This window comes from Oncorhynchus mykiss, chromosome 8 (assembly GCF_013265735.2).
Source record: "Oncorhynchus mykiss isolate Arlee chromosome 8, USDA_OmykA_1.1, whole genome shotgun sequence".
NCBI classification, from domain to species: Eukaryota; Metazoa; Chordata; class Actinopteri; order Salmoniformes; family Salmonidae; genus Oncorhynchus; species Oncorhynchus mykiss.
The window spans coordinates 57,866,077-57,886,437 of NC_048572.1; the positions used below are offsets into that span (position 1 = coordinate 57,866,077).

General features: G+C 42.5%; 2 protein-coding genes across 9 annotated transcripts in view; both read right to left on the reverse strand.

Annotated features, from left to right (window-relative positions):
* Nucleotides 1-87: 87 nt before the first annotated feature.
* snorc (secondary ossification center associated regulator of chondrocyte maturation) lies at nucleotides 88-10,309 on the reverse strand. The gene is made up of 4 exons (XM_021613127.2): nucleotides 10,292-10,309; nucleotides 9,869-10,016; nucleotides 1,688-1,858; nucleotides 88-1,339 (listed from the first exon to the last, which is right to left on the reverse strand). Exons 1-4 carry the CDS (start codon nucleotides 10,292-10,294, stop codon nucleotides 1,230-1,232), a joined length of 432 nt encoding a protein of 143 aa, XP_021468802.2. The 5' UTR covers nucleotides 10,295-10,309; the 3' UTR covers nucleotides 88-1,229.
* A 411-nt stretch (nucleotides 10,310-10,720) lies between these two features.
* LOC110530229 (GRB10-interacting GYF protein 2) overlaps nucleotides 10,721-20,361 on the reverse strand; it is a 33,344-nt gene continuing 23,703 nt past the window's right edge. For all 8 annotated transcript variants that reach the window (XM_036985795.1, XM_036985796.1, XM_036985797.1 and 5 more), the window contains 5 exons: nucleotides 19,741-19,958; nucleotides 15,338-15,477; nucleotides 14,939-15,147; nucleotides 11,898-12,042; nucleotides 10,721-11,690 (listed from right to left, as the gene is read on the reverse strand). In XM_036985795.1, the coding sequence (XP_036841690.1) occupies nucleotides 11,623-11,690; nucleotides 11,898-12,042; nucleotides 14,939-15,147; nucleotides 15,338-15,477; nucleotides 19,741-19,958 (780 nt within the window). In that variant the 3' untranslated portion in view covers nucleotides 10,721-11,622. The remainder of the gene's footprint in view (nucleotides 11,691-11,897; nucleotides 12,043-14,938; nucleotides 15,148-15,337; nucleotides 15,478-19,740; nucleotides 19,959-20,361) is intronic.

Below are 20,361 nucleotides of genomic sequence, written 5' to 3' on the forward strand. Positions count from 1 at the left end.
AATGAAGCCCTTTATTCTGCCTTACAGATAAACTTGGTGCACCAATAAATTACCCATATACATTTGAAATAAATGACAAGACTAATATTTGGTTGTAGGAAGTGATTTATACAATATAACACATAGTTCAAACAGGTGATATTACCTTAAAGAATATTTGTTTTACATAAGCATTAGTTAGTTGATTGGTAAAACGCAAGAGTAAAACAGAGAAAATCTAAATATTATACAACGCTTCCCATCAATGCCCCCCAAAAACACAAACACAACAGTCATTCTGCCGTTTAATAGGCAAGGTTAATATTTGCTTTGCAGGTAAAAAAAATACAAAAAAATACAAAAATTACCCTGTTTATGTTTATTTATTGACGACGCCAGCATTTTCATATTAAAATATTATAGTTCTGGGTCACTATCAATGTGTTTGTTCCAATGGAAAATGGCAAACGTTTCTTAAATTAAAAAAATACTATTTGCCAGTGAAAGGTAGCACATTGTGTGCATTGTGAAAATATTCTCTCATGAGATAAGATCATTCAAAATAACATTTGATCATACAAGTGAATTCTGTGTTGTACATTTGGTAAATCATTTCATTTTTCATTCTACTGTCAATAACACTTCACTTTTAACCAAATGGAGTAGGCACTCAGCAACGTAATAAACATGGTGGATTCATCTTCACAATGACACACTCATCACACCCGTTCATACACAAAGACAGACAGGATACAGCAACACACAACAGAACCGTCAGAAAAAAAAATCACTTCTACAAAGATCAGCAAGAACAAATCAAAGCTGGACAAAACATTTCAGCACACAGATCATTACAAGTAAAGTAAAAGGGATTTTATTAAAGCTATGACTTCACACTGGAAGAACCTGCCAGTCTCTAATGTCCTCTTAGGGGCAAATCCTAACTCCCACTTAAGCCTCCAATTGACAACGTGATAGTGGACATGGGGGCCAACAAGAACAGCATGATTATAGTAGCTAGAGTCTGAAGGTATTTCATTGTCAGTTGCTCTTCAAGGCCAAAAGGGACCTGCCACATACCATTATAGCATCCAGGGTTGTAGAGGGTTTCACTTTCACAATATGTGTGTATAAGGGAAACAGAGGGAATGGGAGAACATTTAGAGAATGGGGAAAAACAATAAAGATAGATGAATGGAAGTGACAAAGAAGTGAAAGAGAGAGATTGAAAGAAAGAGGAGGAAGTGGCTCTAGGAAGCAGTGAACTTCCTGAGTGTAATGACAATGAGGGCGAGGAGGACTGAAGCCCCCAGGACGACTGCGATGACGATGGCTGTGATGGCACCTGGGCCCAGAACACCTGGATACAGGGGCACACAGAGAACACACAACGAGCAAAGGTCAGAGGTTAGGCCACCAACCTGACACTCGAGTATAAAGCAGGATTGTCAAGTCAAGGTCGAATTTGATTTAAAATGCATCATCACAGTCTCGATATACTTTACAAATGGTGTGGTTTATTACCAATTCAGGGGTTGTGGTGTGGATTTACAGACACAAATAACCCCTCCAGCGAGCTTTGGCCAATGGCTCTTCACATGCAAATGTTTACAGAATATACTATTTTCTAAATCCTCTGGGTATAACCCAAATTCTTTATATTAATAACATTTCAATATTATTTTACTGGTGATGGGAAATGTCTCACTTTCCTCCTCGTCCACGGCCTGTGAGTGGGTGGTGTCCTCGTATTCGAAGGTCAACACACTCTCTGTCATATCCTGGAAGGGGTCTTTGGTGGTGACTTCATACGCCCCCTCTCCGGACAGCGTGTCCTGGTTGTCCCCTTGTAAAGTGGGTGTGGGGTCTGCCACAGTCTCTGTGAACAACAGCAGTGCAACAGTGTGTGTGTGTGTTTCCAATTTGGGCTTGTTCAAATAGTTAAAGAGTCTATAACTGTTTAAATGTAGCATCGTGTACATATTTGTAGTGCAAATGTGTGGAAAACATGAGTCCATTGGAAAACAGACATTCTGACCTCAATGGGACTAACTGGTTAAACAAAAAACATGAGGATAACTCAACGAGCTCAGTCATACACGCACTTTCAGTTTCAGCTACATTTAGTTATATAAAAAAAACAAACCCGAGGTAAAAGTGTGAACTGAAAATATGACAAATGTTACATTACACGTAATAGTTTGTCTAAGGAGTAGCTTTGCTGGTTTGGCGGCTGCTAATGTGAGGGACAGAGCTGTGAATGTCAGCTAGAGTACTGACAGAGCTACATGTTAGCCAGAGTCTGACGCTGCAGTGGAAAGAGGGCTAAGCTAGCGGTTCATTCCACGAAACGGTGCCTACTTTTTTTGCGTCTGATATTTTCAATAGAAATTGTGCATCAATAAATTCATGATATTAAATGACGTGCCCTTCTTTATATACAAGGGAAAACTCAACACATCTGCATTTGGACAAGTCCCTCTTCAACCCTGTCACTTGGAGGAAGATTTTGATCCACTTCATCCCAAAATGTCACCATCATTGTAAAGCTCTAGTTATTTTGTTGCTTTGACAAGAGTCATTTCGGGAAGATAGAACCAGCTCATCTGAAGTCAACCATTTCCTGGTGTTTTGTGGTGGAAAACCTAGCGGTTCAAGAATAACAAGTCAACCCTGTTACCCATAGATAGACAGGCTGGAAAAATGTTAACAATGTCATTTGGTTTGTGAAGCTTGCATTCATTTGCCACTCCCAGTTGCACACAAGCTTCCATTCCCACTGTCACAGGGGGAATTAAAATAGTCAACCCTGTTACTTTATTTGCCACTTACTACAGTAATTGTATTATTTAACCTCTTGAAAAGGGAAAACACTTCTTATGACGCTGAACATGTGCTCCATGACAGAATATTAAAATGAGGTGAAATTAAGTTGTTTTTTACCCAAGTTACACTTCTCAAAAGGCACAGAATTTGTGGAAGAACTAATAGCTTTTCTGTGCTGCTCTGCTAGCAGCCTAAGACCCAGAAAGGAAGGCTTTGTAGAGGATCAGCACCATTTGTACACAGTTCAGGTAGCCTCCACTGTGTGCTCGCTCAACTCCTCCGCACACCTCGCTCTTCTCTCCACCCTGCATCTCCCCTCTCTCCTGTGTCTCTCACTCCTCTCACCTACATTCCACAGGTCCTAGCATTGAGGTGGTATGCGACTTTTCACACCTTCATAGTACCCATGGAATCCAGATCTCTTAAAAAAAAGCTGTCTCTCGATGTTCGCCAGTAGAAGGCAAGGCTCAAGAGTACTAAGAGTGGATTCTGGATACGGCCAATTAAATTGACTAAAATGCAACATAATTCTCTCCAATGATTTGAGAAACACTGTGTCCTCGATGGCTGGTGTTAAAGGGGAATGGAAAGACTAGGATTTAGAACGCCAGCTAACTAACTGTAAACCACCGTTCCCCTTCAAGCGCACAGCTGAGCGACCTTGCTTTTTTGAATCTATGGAACGGGGAAAATTCGATCCCAATCACCTAAGAAAAACAAACCGTCCACACACACGCATGTATGATGCATACACAAGCCCACCCATTCACTCACTGACTCAACCGACCCAAGCTCACGCTTCACATACCAACAAAACCATAAACATATTTACACCTAGGCTATTTACAACAGACATATTTACCTTCCAGCTATGAAGACACCCACTCTAAACTTCATAACCTTACTTAACACTGCAAATCTCACAACCAAACATTCCCACTCACCATAGCTAATAAGTTTTATCCTGAAAATACACAAACATCACCTCAAAAGATTGAATGTCCTTATGCGGGAGACAATTCCAACGATAAATACAGAATCATGTCCAACAACCTATGTCCATTGCGGCCCATCCTTACGACTTAGAATTCCAACACCACACACAAACTGGTGATAGATAACCCTGTTGGTGATGGCCTGTGTACGCCGGTCTGTACACAGACAATCTTTTGAACTGATACATTTGGCTGTGTATTTTCAAGATGATCAGATTTTAATAAAAAAAAAAAAAAAAAGGTATTAGCTATGGTGAGTGGGAATGCTTGGTTAGGAGATGTTCAGAGTTCAGTGATGGCCTGTGTACAACAGCCTTTACCCAGGCGGGGTATAGGCCGGGCAAGCGGGTGGGGTAAGTATTTCTGCTGCGTGTGTTGACTCGTGTTAGCATGTGGCTTCCTGTGCAGGGGCTGACTGCAGGTACAGAGCCCTGGGCCTCTGGCCAGCCCTGCCATCAATGAGGCCTTCAGCCCATGGCACAAAAGGCAACTTGTGCGTTCAGGGAGGGCGGCTGCAGTCGAGACAGGCTCCAACCGGTAACGGCCAGCCAGCCCCAAACCTACAGTAGCCCCAGCCCCTAGAATGGCCGGGCACTGGACGTCAAACAAGAACGTTTATCAAATAGTGTGTGTGTGTGTAAAAAGGCTGTGCCTCCTTGCACAGCTTTGTTTAATGAAGACGGGGAGAAAAAAAGCTCTGTGATGTTTTTTTTTCCGTTGGTGTTTGTTTGCCTCGTCAAGGAGGGCAGGAGAAATTTGCTTCTCCGTAATTTCCAGTAATGGCTCCCAGACTTGACCGCAGCGCTACCGTTGACCAGCTGAATCCTCTGTCTTTCATCTCCCACAGATCAACACTGAGCTGTATCTATTCTCATGACGCAGTTTCCAAAGGTGTTCTCACTACCAGTTTCAGGTAATACCAGTCTCCCAAACCCTGCTACCTGGGTCTACACACAACCAATCTGTGACAAGACACTAACATGGGTATCACATCTAGTATGAGTAAGCCCATAGGCTCTCTGTCACTCACTTACAATATGTGAACATTTAAGCAGGTAAGCTAGGGCATCCCTCCATGTCTCATTCGCCCAGAGGAACAGGTCCAAACTCCACTAACCTACACAGCTAACCTGCCTCACTGAAAACCCATGATGATGGAACGTGCCATCTCAGTCTTATGTGCCTCTTGTCCCTGTTAGCTACTGTAGTGTGACCTAGACATGTCAACGAACCACAGACATTAGGAAAAGGCTGATCTCAGACACTAAAAACAAACGTTGGTGGCTTTGACCTCTCCAGTCCAGTCAGGATTTCACACGGCCCGGAGAGATGACAGAGCTTGCAAACGGGCGTATGTGAACGCCACACTGCCCGGGCACCTGGTCCTGCGGCTGTGCCCACCTCCAAAAGGGGCATTGCCTGTGCCCGTGTCTTCGCCTCACCTCACCTCTTTGACTGCCTCCCAGGTGGGGTTTACTCCACCTTCCTCCAAACACCTTCTGACAAACCACAGGGCGATAGCTGCAAATATCCTGTTTGTGAGGTTCAGAATTTATAGTAGACATCTCCTCACCACCTGTAGGCTGGTAAAAGCCACAAGTTGGCCAGGAAGGTTTACTACGGCTGAGTCCCATTACTGTAAAACAGCTTCCTTTTCTGGTGTACTTTACTTCAGTGATCACTGGACTATTGGACTATATAAATACATTATAGTCTAAATATTGGAGTACAAATTGTGCCTTCCTGTATTATGCTGCCTTCCTGTACTATACTTCTGCTAAAAAAATAATATTATATTCTACTGAGCCATTTACCTTGTGTTCGTATTGTTGAGAAGGAACATGACACTACGCATGTAATTGGACAATGTATACCATGTGTATCCTGTACAGTTGAAGTCGGAAGTTTACATACACCTTAGCCAAATACATTTAAACTCAGTTTCACAATTCCTGACATTTAATCCTAGTAAAAATTCCCTGTCAGTTAGGCTCACCACTTTATTTTAAGAATGTAATGTCAGAATAATAGTAGAGAGAATGATTTATTTCAGCTTTTCATCACATTCCCAGTGGGTCAGAAGTTTACATGCTACCAAATACTAATTGAGTGTATTGGCCATAATTGTTTAACATGGGAGAAACAATACGGGTAGCCTTCCACAAAGTTCCCACAATAAGTTGGGTGAATTTTGGCCCATTCGTCCTGACAGAGATGGTGTAACTGGGTCAGTTTTGTAGGCCTCCTTGCTCGCATACGCTTTTTCAGTTCTGCCCACAAATGTTCTATAGGATTGAGGTCAGAGCTTTGTGATGGCCACTCCAATACCTTTACTTTGTTGTCCTTAAGCCAATTTGCCACAACTTTGGAAGTATGCTTGGGGCCATTGTCCATTTGGAAGACCCATTTGTGACCAAGCTTTAACATCCTGACTGATGTCTTGAGGTGTTGCTTCAATATATCCACAATTTTCTTCCTCAAGATGCCATCTATTTTGTGAAGTGCACCAGTCGCTCCTGCAGCAAAGCACCCCCACAACATGATGTTGCCACCCCTGTGCTTCACGGTTGGGATGGTGTTCTTCGGCTTGCAAGCCTCCCCCTGTTTCCTCCAAACATAACGATGGTCATTATGGCCAAACAGTTCTATTTTTGTTTAATCAGACCAGAGGACATTTCTCCAAAAAGTACAATCTTTGTCCCCATGTGCAGTTGCAAACTGCAGTCTGACTTTTTTTTAAAAGTGGTGGTTTTGGAGCAGTGCCTTCTTTCTTGCTCAGCGGCCTTTCAGGTTATGTCGCTATAGGACTTGTTTTACTGTGGATATAGATACCTATGTATCCGTTTCCTCCAGCATCTTCACAACGTCCTTTGCTGTTGTTCTGGGATTGATTTGCACTTTTCGCACCAAAGCACGTTCATCTCTAGGAGACAGAACACGTCACCTTCCTGAGTGGTGTGACGGCGGCATGGTCCCATGGTGTTTATACATGCATATGAACATGGTACCTTCAGGCATTTGGAAATTGCTCCCAAGGATGAACCAGACTTGTGGAGGTCTACAATTGTTTTTCTTGGTGTCTTTGCTAGTTTCTTTTGATTTTCCCATGATGTCAAGCAAAGAGGCACTGAGTTTGAAGGTAGGCCTTGAAATACAGCCACAGGTACACCTCCATTTGACTCAAATAATGTAAATTAGCCTATCAGAAGCTTCTAAAGCCATGACATCATTTTATGGAATATTGCAAACTGTTTCAAGGCAAAGTCAACTTGATGTATGTAAACTTCTGACCCACTGGAATTGTGATACAGTGAATTATAAGTGAAATAATCTGTCTGTAAACAATTATTGGAAAAATTACAAAGTAGATGTCCTAACCGACTTACCAAAACTATAGTTTGTTAACAAGAAATTTGTGGAGTAGTTGAAAAACGAGTTTTAAAATGACTCCAACCTCAGTGTACGTAAACTTCCGACTTCAACTGTACATACGACTAATACAACTTGAAACCCGGATGAGGTCTCTGGGAGGTTAGTACAGAGGCAGTGTACTATGGCTGCGTCCAAATAATTCTAAACAGCTTTCTGTCCTTATCTACATCCCTTCCGTGATCACTAAGAGATGAGGGCTTGGGTCTCGAAGGGGAGAACTTTTGTTTGGGTCCAAATACTGTTAAACTGTTTCTTTCCTCGTCTTCTTTTCTTCGTGACCCCTAAGAGAAGAACGACCTGGATAGGTCATGAGTCAGAGCAGTTATAAAATGAGAAAAGGAAGATTTTGGTGGAAACGGTTTAGTAAGCAGCTTGTGTTCCGGCCATGACAGAAGTCATGTGGGTGCAAAACGACATCATTCACATACATCACTCATGGGTTAACTTTGAGATTTGCTGGTCTTGTCAAATACAGATTGTGGTGGTGCTGATACTGAATCTTATGCTTGTGAGACCATAGACACATCATTGGTACAGGAAATAGAAAATTATCAAAAGAAAAAAATCTTAAAATGGAAGTGCAGTTTAAAAAAAGAGAATGCACAAGGTTCCAAGTTGAAATGCTAAACTGAACATAATGATCATGTAAACGTAGATGAAAGAAACGGTGAGCTCAGTAACACCTCAACACTACAAAACGTCTCTTTATCAAGCCATCCAGCTCATCCTACGATGATACAGGTGTGTAACAAATCATTCTAGCGATAAACAACGCCATCCTAGCTCGACATTCTCCGGCATGACATTGATGTCAAAAGCTCAGCCTGGTCACAAAAACAGGGCGGCAGGGTAGCCTGGCGGTTAGAGCGTTGGGACTAGTAACCGAAAGGTTGCAAGATCGAATCCCCGAGCGGACAAGGTACAAATCTGTCGTTCTGCCCCTGTTCCCAGGCCGTCATTGAAAATAAGAATTTGTTCTTAACTGACTTGCCTAGTTAAATAAAAGGTTAAATAATAATAACATTGTCCCAGGGCAACAGTGTTGTACAGGTCACCGTTTCGAGGAAGACTTCATCAAACCAACCAGCTCAACCTAAAAATCCTTTAGGTGTGTAACTATCATTCTAACGATAGACTCTCCGACAAGACATTGACGTCTCAAGCACACTGCTGTCAATGTTCCACTCACTGCTTACTGACAGTTCATTGTTTGGAAGAAGAAGTGGCATGTTTCTGGTGGCTTTAACCCTTGCCCTGACCCTTAGGGCCTTAAGAAAGCAGGGCCCTCACAATCCCTGGCTTTGTGGAATCCCCTTCATTCCCATGCCTCGCCTTAGGTTTATCACCTAGGTGTGAGAGTAGGAGAACGAGCGCAAATTGAAGGGAGAAAGAGAGAGAAGTTAACAGAGAGGAAGAGGTAAACCGAGAGTGACCTAGAAAGAAAGGGGAGGGATAAAGAGTTAAGAGACCGAGAAATGGAGGGAGAGAAAAAGAGAAATGGAGAAAGCAAAGGGGGGAGAAAGATTGAAAGAGAAACAGGGGGAAATAGAAAGAGAAAAACTAAACGAGAGAGACTTCCTGCTGATCAACATACAGAATCAGCAGATTGGCTGGAAGACCACACGCACAGAGGGTTCTTGTAAAAATACAACTCTTACACTGTTAAGAGGGACATCAAATAAATTCCAAGTACTTGCTGTCATTTTTATCCAAGTCATCAGTGCAAGTAATTCAAATGTCAGCGGTGAGCTTTACTTTGATAAGCTCCTCTCACATTTAACAATTCTCTAGAAAAAAAATGACAAAACCTTAAAGAAGCACATAGAAAAGGTTGACGACACCTGGCAGAGCGAAACCACATCCAGATTGAGCCAATATTGCGTTTCAGAAGGGTTCTAAACATGAGTTATTAGATGAAAGCAAGTGAGTCACCGTGTTTGTCAAAGACTAGCTTTCAGTCTTCTAAATGTCCCTTTTCTCGAACAACTGCATCATTTAAAGTGCAAGGCCTCTCGCAACAGGGCCTCTAGGTCAATAGTGGGGGAAAATGACACGTACACACACACACTCACCTTGAGCACAGCTAAATATGACCATACTTACCCAATGCCCACTCAAATGAGAAACATTCAGAAAAAAACTCTAGAATATTCTGATTCTTTGTCCACTGAAATAAAGTAGAACGTTGATTTGAATAAAATTTTAATGTCCCTGAAATTGCACATAATATTGTTGATGTGCTTGTGGGAGCAAAAGAAAAAGCAAGGAGTATATTTTTGCCTTTCAACTTTCCAACAAATTACCTTCAACAACCCCTGCATTTCTGGTGGCAAATCTTGAGTCTGTTTTTCACAAGCACACCCACTTATTTCTAATCCACATCTCTACAGATGACTAAACAACCAAACCAGTGTTCTACCCTTGTCCTCTTGCGGTGAAGTCTAAAGGCAATGTCTAAACACACTCATAACATTGTAATAAATACATTTACTGTAGCGGGAACTGTTTTTTGATGCATTCAGACTTGGGATATTCAAAACGTAAAGACCAAATAGACGTATGTATCATATTTTACACTCCTTCCCATGACTAATACAAGGAAAACCAGGAGAGACACTGTCCGGCAGGGAGCTTACCTGAGTGGAGGGTGGCTACCCAGAGGCCGAGGAGGGCCATGAGGACAAGTCTGGAAACGCTGCTGCAGTTGGCCATGTTTCCTGTCTCTGTGAGGAGGATGACTGGACTGGGAGTCTCCAGAGCTCCTGAAGCATGGGCTAGTGAGGGCTGGAGCGAAGGAAAAAGGGGAAGAGAGGTGAAAGAGGGGGAGGAGGGACTGTGTATGAAGACAGAAGTGTCTGGACAGTGCAGACTTTGTCAACACCTCTGAGGAGGGTACACCCACTTCATACTCCTCAGAAAAACAAGGAAATACACCCTAGATGCTGATTAAAAGGTTAGTTAAACCGTTTCCACCTGAACAGTTAGGGTCAGGACTGGGGCAGGGTACGCGGATCCTAGATCTACCACCGGGAAACTTCTACTTGGAGAAGAAGACTCACCATCCCAACACCTTCCCAGGCCTCTCAGTCCATCGTCCCATGCTTTCCAGTTGGTCGATCATCGATACAGACTCAGGTATTTTTTCACAAAAGTTCGTATTGGGGTAGTATTATCTGTGGTACTGGTAAGAGGTTATGGGGGGTCAGGTTGCCAGTTGGAGATAGCTATAGGTTGTGAGAAGATATGAGCTTTGCTTCACCAGAGGTGGGTTAGAGTAGTATTGGAACTCAGTGACTGGGATGAGATAAATACACAACGTTGAATCTTACACAGGATAACAAATTTCCTAAAAAAGTGTCAATGTTTAAAAAAAATCTGTCTACAGTGCATCAGCATCAGAGGGGGGTGGGAGTACAAACATTGTGCAGGCAAGAAGGAAAAATGATACACTTTCAGTATTTTGAAGTTGTTCATTCATACAAAAGACAGAAGTGTGAACAGCCCACACAAGAGACTGTTTTATTTCATACCGCAATAGAAAAGTATGACTCCAGTAGTTCATCATTTTCATATATTATAATACAGATGCAGAATTGAAAGTTTATTCTTTAAACAGCCTAGTATTTTACAAGAAATGGATAACTACTTGGAACTTTCGAGCATGTCCTTAAAACAGGACATCAGCGGGCACACATCCTTAGCTCCTACAATGCAACCATCATCCACAAACAACTGGCAGAAAACAGGAGTGAGGAGAGAAGATTTAACAAAAGGGAAGGGGGAGGAAAAACTTTCAATAAATAAAAAAATAAAAGAAAAAAGGTTTAAATGACTATTTTTTTCATCGAAAATCCCCCCGCATCCCCACCCTTATGTCCACGCGTAAAATAATTCCATGGGGAGATGATTGCATCAGGAAATGGACTCTCTTTTTGGGTACTTTCAGACACCAGAGACTAGGAGGGAACTGAACAGCCAACCATAGACAGGGAGAAATATCCACATCCTCCTCATCCCCTTAGCTCTGCTTTCTTCTCAGAGAGAAGTCAGATTTCAATTCATAGATTTTTTTTGGTCAGTTCGTTCAATGTTTCATTGCGTGAATGTGAATGTTCCGTTTGATTGTCTGGCTGCGTCATTAGCCTTCTCCCGGTCTCCCATAGGGCAAAATACTCATTAGGGATTTTTGGGGTGGGGGCCCTTTGGCACTGGAAAGCATCCCCAGCTTCCAATGACAAACATTAAATTAACTTAGAGAACAGAAAGAGGATGCATTTTCAAAAATAAAAAGTAAAAGGATTGGGACGGGGAGGTGGGGGGCGGGACGTGTGGGCGGGGAAAATGACAGCTGTTCAAAACGGATTGAGTCAGTGGCGGCAGAGCAGTCCCTTTAAAAGTCCTCCACCGTCTCTATCTCGCCCATATTCAACCTCTCAGACGCCGCGTTCACAGAAAAACCTGGGGAGAGGAGAGAACAGGAAAAGTTACGTTAGATTCAATGTCAAACAGTTAAACAATAGAGCACTTCTTGTCAACGGATGCTGTGAGTTGCCAGGTAAGGCTGTATCAATTACAAGTGGTGATATAGGAATGAAGGTGATACAATAACAAATGACTGTCATACTCTTAACTCCTTAAAAAATGCATCATTGTATTTGTCCTCACCTAGCAGGCTGGGGTCTGCCCGGACCATCTTCTGCTTTTTCTTCTTCTTCCCTGAGGTGACGGTCTCGAAACGTGCCTGCTGCTGGAGGCTTGTGTGGTTAGACTGGTACCGGGACGGAGAGCCCGTCCCGCCCCACACTGAATCCTGGGAAATGGAGTCACAGGGGAAATGAGGGGTGAGATAATTACTAACTAGTGGTATACCGGTACCAAAACATCCCAATACATATGATTCCAACATTTTTTAATACTGTTACCGTTACATATAATAGTAGCCATATCTAGGAAAACCAAAGTTCCAAAGGCTGGGCCTAATATAGTGTATAAGAGGTCATACAATAAGTTTTGTAGTGATTCATATGTTGATGATGTAAAGAATATTTGCTGGTCTGTGGTGGGTAATGAGGAGCAACCAGACGCTGCGGGTGACGCATTTATGAAACTACTTATTCCAGTTACTAATAAGCATGCACCCATTAAGAAAATGACTGTAAAAACTGTTAAATCTCATTGGATTGATGAGGAATTAAAAAATTGTATGTTTGAGAGGGATGAGGCAAAAGGTATGGCAATTAAGTCTGGCAGCCCAACTGATTGGCAAAAGAACTGCAAATTAAGAAATCATGTGACTAAACTAAATAAAAAGAAATGAAACAAAGAAATTATATAAATAATGATATTAAAAAGCTTTGGGGCACCGTAAATTATATTTTGGGAAAAAAAGCCAGCTCCTTAATTTATTGAATCAGATGACACTCAAGCACAGCACTTATACAAATGACTGATTGGCTGAGAGAAATTGATGATAAAATGATTGTGGGGGCTGTCTTGTTAGACTTCAGTGCAGCTGAAAGCCAGAGTTTCTATGTATGCGGATGACTCAACACTATACACTTCAGCTACTACAGCGACTGAAATGTCTGCAACAATCAACAAAGAGCTGTAGTTAGTTTCAGAATGGGTTGCAAGGAATAAGTTAGCCCTAAATATTTCTAAAATTAAAAGCATTGTATTTGGAACAAAACATTCACTAAACCTCAACTAAATCTTGTAATAAATAATGTGGAAATTGAGCAAGTTGAGATGACTAAACTGCTTGGAGTAACACTAGATTGTAAACTGTCATGGTCAAAACATTTTGATGCAGTAGTAGCTAAGATGGGGAGAAGTCTGTCTATAATAAAGCAATGCTCTGCCTTCTTAATACTATCAACAAGGCAGGTCCTAGTTTTGTCACACCTTGACTACTGTTCAGTCGTGTGGTCAGGTGCCACAAAAGGACTTAGGAAAATGGCAAAATGGCTCAGAACAGGGCAGCACGGCTGGCCCTTGGATGTACACAGAAAGCTAATATTAATAATATGCATGTCATTCTCTCCTGGCTGAAAGTGGAGGAGAGATTGACTTCATCACTACTTTTATTTATGAGAGGTATTGACAAGTTGAATGCACCGAGCTGCCGGTCTAAACTACTGGCACACAGCTCAGACACCCATCCATACCCCACAAGACATGCAACAAGAGGTCTCTTCACAGTCCAAGTCCAGAACAGACTATGGGAGGCACACAGTACTACATAGAGCCATGACTACTATTCCACATCAAGTAACTGAAACAAGCAATAAAATTAGATTTAAAAAACTAATTAAAAAAACACCTTATGGAACAGCGGGGACTTTGAAGCAACACAAACATTGGCACACACACACACACGATAACATACGCACTATACATACACATGGATTTAGTACTGTAGATATGTGGTAGTGGTGGAGTAGTGGCCCGAGGTCACAGAGTGTTGTGAAATATGTGAATGTATTGTGATGTTTTAAAATTGTATAAACTGCCTTAATTTTGCTGGACCCCAGGAAGAGTAGCTGCTGCTTCGGCAATAGTAGTCTATTTTACACACTAGTCCAATAACATCCACTTGACTTCCATGCGCATATTACGTGTGGCAGCTGTAAACCGCCAGCCACATCCCCTTCCAGCCCTCACTCACCTGCTTCCCTCTGTCCGCTCTTCATGCACATCTAATCCTCCATCAGATTATAAAATAGAATTTAGCTGTAACGGCGAGGGCGGATGGAGACCCTGAGCAGTCATCTGTGATACATTGGAGCAGCGCGAACATAGTATGTCATTTCACCACCAGAGTTGTTGCCAGATAATTGAATGTTCTTTCTACCATAAGGCGCCTCTCCAATGTCGTTTTAGAGAATTTGACAGTATGTCCAACAGGCCTCAAACGCAGACTGTGTGTAATCACGCCAGCCCAGGACATCCACATCCGAGTATTTCTGTCTGTAATAAAGCCCTTTTGTAGGGGAAGAAAACTCACTGATTGGCTGGAACTGGCGCCCCAATTGACCGATTTCCTTATATGAACTGTAACTCCGCAAAAATGCATGTGGCATTTATATTTGTGTTCAGTTTATATTCCTTCCTCCATTCTTCCAGCCAAATCACAGGTAGGCCTTTGCAAATATGAGCAAATTAGCCCTTCTTGGCAGTATTCTATTATAAAGTGAACAGTGTAAAGTAATATGTGTTGTATTGAGCAGAAGGGTGAATATCAGTGACAGGTGTTGTATAGCACATGAGCATAACTTTAAGAAAATGTGAACAAGTGTCAGGGGACGATGTGAACAGGAAGCCAGGCATATCTGAACTGTTTCCCCGGTTGTATCGCGTTACTTGGCCTTCTATTGTATTGATAATAAAATGTTACCAATGTCACAACACTAGGTAGTTCAACTATTGGTGGTGGATGAGGTGAGTATCCCCCTACTATTTAAAGCGCTTTGGGTGTTTTGAAAAGCGCAATATAAGTCCAATCGATTATCATACAACTATAGACTACAACTAAACGCCAAACCAGGGGAGTATTCATTAGTGCACACCAAAGCAAAAGGTTTTGCAATGGAAAACAGATTGCAACAAAAACAAGTTTATTTTTACAAGTTGTTGTCTCGTTTGGTTACTAAAAAGATAGCTACACCCCAGTTGCCCAATGAATTGCTGTGTCATGTTTCTCTCACCTGCTGTTGCTGTCGCTGTTTGAGAGTCGGCTGCTGGTTCTGTGGGGCCTGGGGCTCTTTCTGTTGGTTGGCCTTCTGCTTGGCACGGCGTTCCAGGAACTGCTTGGCAAACTCCTTAGCCTCAGACGTGTCCCCCAAGTAGGCGCGCACGTAGTCGTGCACCTCGTACGGACTGTCCACCTCCTTCAGGAAAGACGCAAATGTCGGGACTAGAGGAAGAGGGCCGGGTGAGTTTTAAAGATGGGGTCACACAGCCAAGGTTACTTTAGGTTCAAGGTATCTTTAGGGTGCGTCTGAATTGACACCCTTTCCCTATATAGTGCACTATTTTGGGGCAGAACCCCTAAGGAATAGGGGGTGCCATTTCAGACGCACCTAGGTTGTATATTATATACTCACCGTCCAGGTTGTTGGCGGTGTTGAGGGTGTGCAGGGTCTGCTCACACCACTGCATGAAGCCATCCTGCTGGCTCTTATTAACCCCCTGGAACAACTTCAGCAGCTTCTCCTCCTCCTCCACCTTCTTATTGGCCCGACTGCTGCTCACACAGTTACCACACATACACACACGATTAGATACATTGGCCTCAACTTTTAAAGACTTCCTGTTAAACCATCATCCTATTTGTAAGTGAATCACCATATTCAGGGATTGCAAACTGGTAAGGGCTCGAAAAATGTGAAACTTCCATATGAAGTGCAAGAATATGTGCTTATTTTCAGAGAATAACAAGTACATAATAGACATATTTCAAAAGAGTATCCTGTGGTAGGTGGGAGTAGGGCTCCTTGGTCTGAACTGAAAGTTTATTATGACATGCTTTGATAATCTGTCTCCCCAGACAGGAATACATCAGTATTCAATGCACCTGTATTTGACAAGTTGTTCTATAGAGGTGTATAAAGACAAGTAAAACACAAATCCGGTCTCACATCTCTAATACTATAAACTAATACTATAACTATTTTTATGCGCTTCAGCACTCAGCAGTCCCGTTCTATGAGCTTGTGTGACCACAATGTCTTGCTCCCAGACCAACTAAACAACTTCTTCACTCACTTTGAGGACAATACAGTACCACCGACACGGTCCGCTACCAAAACCTGTGGACTCTCCTTCACCGCAGCCAACGTGAGTAAAACATTTAAATGTGTTCACCCTCGCAAAGCTGCTGGCCCAGACGGCATCCCTAGCCGCGTCCTCAGAGCATGCCCAGACCAGCTTGCTGGTGTGTTTACGGACATATTCAATCTCTCCCTATCCCAGTCTGCTGTCCCCACATGCTTAAAGATGTCCACCATTGTTCCTGTACCCAAGAAAGCAAAGGTAACTAAACTAAATGACTATCGCCCCGTAGCACTCACTTCCATCCTCATGAAGTGCTTTGAGAGACTAGTTAAGGATCATATCACCTCCACCCTACCTGACACCCACTTCAATTTGCTTACCGCCCCAATAGGTCCACAGACAACGCAACCACACTGCCCTAACCCATCTGGACAAAAGGAATACCTATGTAAGAATGCTGTTCATCAACTACAGCTCAGCATTTAACACCATAGTACCCTCCAAACTCGTCATTGAGCTCGAGACCCTGGGTCTTAACCCAGCCCTGTGCCACTGGGTCCTGGACTTCCTGACGGGCCACCCCCAGGTGGTGAGGGTATGAAACAACATCTCCACCCCGCTGATCCTCAACACTGGGGCCCCACAAGGATGTGTTCTCAGCCCTCTCCTGTATTCCCTGTTCACTCATGATGACTGCATGGCCATGCACGCCTCCAACTCAATCATCAAGTTTGCAGACGACACTACAGTGGTAGGCTTGATTACCAACAACGACGAGACGGCCTACAGGGCGGAGGTCAGGGCCCTTGGAGTGTTGTGTGAGGAAAATAACCACTCAATGTCAACAAAACAAAGGAGATGATTGTGGACTTCAGGAAACAGCAGAGGGAGCACTCCCCTATCCACATTGACGGGACAGTAGTGGAGAAGGTGGAAAGTTTAAGTTCCTAGGCGTACACATCACGGAAAAACTGAAATGGTCCACCCACACAGACAACGTGGTGAAGAAGGCGCAACAGCGCCTCTTCAACCTCAGGAAGTTGAAGAAATTTGGCTTGTCACCAAAAACACACTAACTTTTACAGATGCACAATAGAGAGACTGAAAAACTATCTCAAGGCCATCAGACTGTTAAACAGCCATCACTAACATTTGAGTCACTGCTACCAACATACTGACTCAAATCTCTAGCCACTTTAATTATACAAAATTGGATGTAATAAATGTATCACTAGTCAATTTAAACAATGCCACTTTATATAATATGTACATACCCTACATTCCTCATCTCATATGTATATACTGTATTCTATAACATCTACTGCATCTTACCTATGCCGTTCGGCCATCGCTCATCCATATATTTATATGTACATACTCTTATTCATTCCTTTACACTTGTGTGTATAAGGTACTTGTTGTGAAATTGTTAGATTACTTGTTAGATATTGTTGGAACTAGAAGCACAAGCATTTCGCTACACTCGCATCTGCTAACCATGTGTATGGAACCAATAAAATTTGATTAGATGTGACTAATGGGAAAATAGGCTTCTCCCCTTAATACCTCAAATGTAAAAAATAGCCATATGGTAGAGAACTGTCCCGCTGAATGCTTTTTTGGCTATTCAACACCCTAAAATTGCCACTTTCTATACTTTGCCGAAATTACATAATGTTACACAACCTCCAGGGCGCCCTATTGTAGCGGGCATTGATGCAGTAACGGCCCCTCTATCTACTTTTGTTGACTTTTTTATTAGACCACTCGCAGAACAGCTACCCTCCTTTGTAAAGGACACTAGCAGTATGATCTCTATCATTGAATCTCTTGATCCTCTCCCTGAGAATACCTTGTTAGTTACTTTAGCTGTTGAGTCATTATACACTAATATTCCACACGAGGGCGGTATTGAAGCTATGGAACATTTTCTTCTGCAACGTGACCCTAATGAACTACCTTCCAGTGCATGCATTGTAACATTGGCTGAAATAGTACTCACGCATAACTATTTCATGTTTCTAAATGATTTCTTTATTCAGATTAAAGGGACTGCTATGGGATCCCCCATGGCTCCTAACTACGCTAATTTGTATGTGGGTTACATGGAGAAACAGTCTATTTTCAATCCTCTCAAAAATGTTTTCTTGTCTCACATCATTATTTGGAAACGGTATATTGATGATATTTTTGTTCTATGGAAGGGTGATGCAAAACAGCTCCAGGCATTCCATGCTTTTCTTAACTCCTGTTCTGAGCATCTGAGATGTACTATGCAATCTGATAGACGTCAAATCAGTTTTCTTGATCTTCTGATCTTGTGTGAAGATAATGTTCTATACACGGATCTTTACAGGAAACCTACTGATCGTAACAGTTTGTTGAGGGCTGACAGTTGTCACCCACTTCCCTTGAAAAATAGTTTGAACTACAGCCAATTCTGTCGAATCAAAAGAATTAGCAAAAAACAGTCCGATTTCGACAGAAATATGGCTGAGACGCAAAGAAAGTTCAAGGAGAGGGGCTACAAGAATGATCAGATTAATATTGCCATTGAGAAAATTCAAAACAAAACGAGACATGACCTTTTTCAAGGTCAGTCTCGCAAAAAGACGCATTCTTGCGTTCTAACTACCCGCTATTCAATGTGCTCTGAACAAATTAAGGGAATTGTTCACAAACATTGGCACATCCTAAAATCCGATGATCGTCTCGGTAATGTGTTTTCGGACCTTCCCTTGGTCGTATTCTCGCGGGGCAGGAATCTCAGAGACTAATTGGTAAACTCTGATTTACCACCCCAAGATATTCCTGAACAATGTCTATTTGCGCCCCTACTGGATGGAAATTACAAATGTAATGGCTGTGCTCAATGCAATGGCACTTATAAATGTAGATCCTTCAAACACCCACAAACAGGGAAATCGATCCCAATAAAAGGTGTTATTACGTGCTCCACTAAGGCAGTTATTTATCTTAAAACTTGTCCTTGTGGTAAAAATTATGTAGGTAAAACAAAGCGCAAATTAAAAGTACGTATCTCAGAGCATCGTAGCACCATTAGGTGTAAAAACTTTACTTATCCAGTTGCGGCCCACTTCTTGGAGGCAGGCCACTCAATTTCGTCTCTGCGTTATATTGGCATCGAACATGTCACCCTCCCTAGGAGAGGGGGTGACCTTGATAATTTATTGTTAAAACGAGAGGCTGCCTGGATCTTTAATTTAAAGACCCTTGCACCCTTCGGTCTCAACGTAGACTTTGATCTGAAGCCATTCTTGTGATTATTGTGACTTTGCCATTGTATTTGTGTGTAAACTTGTATAGTCAAATGAATCTATGATCGTATGCTATCCATTTGTTTGTATGCAGTTCTTTGTATGACATTTTAATATTTGATTATTAACCAATGATTTTAGGCCACTCCTGGCCATGATTACAGACACCTGTGTCTTTTGACACTATATAAACGAGTCATCCCGCAGTGTTTGTGATTATACCCTGATGAAGACAGCTTGGCTGTCGAAACGTTGGTATTACATTTTTGCATCTGAGCTCCAAGAGTGTGCGGCTCTCTTTTATTTTCAAGTTTCCACTCCGCTAGCCAGCACCTCGTCTTAATAGGTGTGCGTTTCTTTTTCTTCTAGAGAACTGTCCTGACCACGACCTTTCGAGACAAGCAGGCAAAAATAGACACGCAGGTGTGAGCTGTAAAACTGTCCTGCGGTTGTACCTGAGGTTGGCGTTGGCCTTGTTGTTCTTCTGAGCGTTGGGCTTCCTGGCGGGGGGTGGGGCCTGTGGCGGGGGCTGGGCCGTCTCGTCCCAGAAGCCCATGTTGGAGTTGGTGCTGTCGCCCCAGATGCTGCTGCTTTCTCCGCCCCAGTTAGGCGCCCCGCCGCCCATGCTGCTGGTGGCCACCGAGCCCCACACTGAGGAACTCAGAGCAGTGGTCTGGGGGAAAAGAGATCCAGCCTGGTCAGACCAGCTATGTACAAAGCCATGTCATCGTGGAATGCTCTGCTACTAGAGGTTAGAAAAACAGATAACAAAAAAAACATCTGGCATCAGAGTGCCTATCCTCTATTGAAAGATCTAATTTAACTGTACTGTATATAAGAATATGAATAGTGTGTAAATATTATTTTGGATGTCTTTCTTATTTTACTTTCATAATTTATTTTGAACAACTTATGTTGTTCTAGTCTAGTACTGGGTTTGTCATGTATTTGTACGTTTTATGTGGTCCTCAGGAATAGTAGCTGCTGTATGTACAGTAGCTAATGGGGATCCTAATAAACTCAAGTAAACCAGTGTCATTACGGCAAATAATGAAGGGAAGTATTCCAACAGAGTA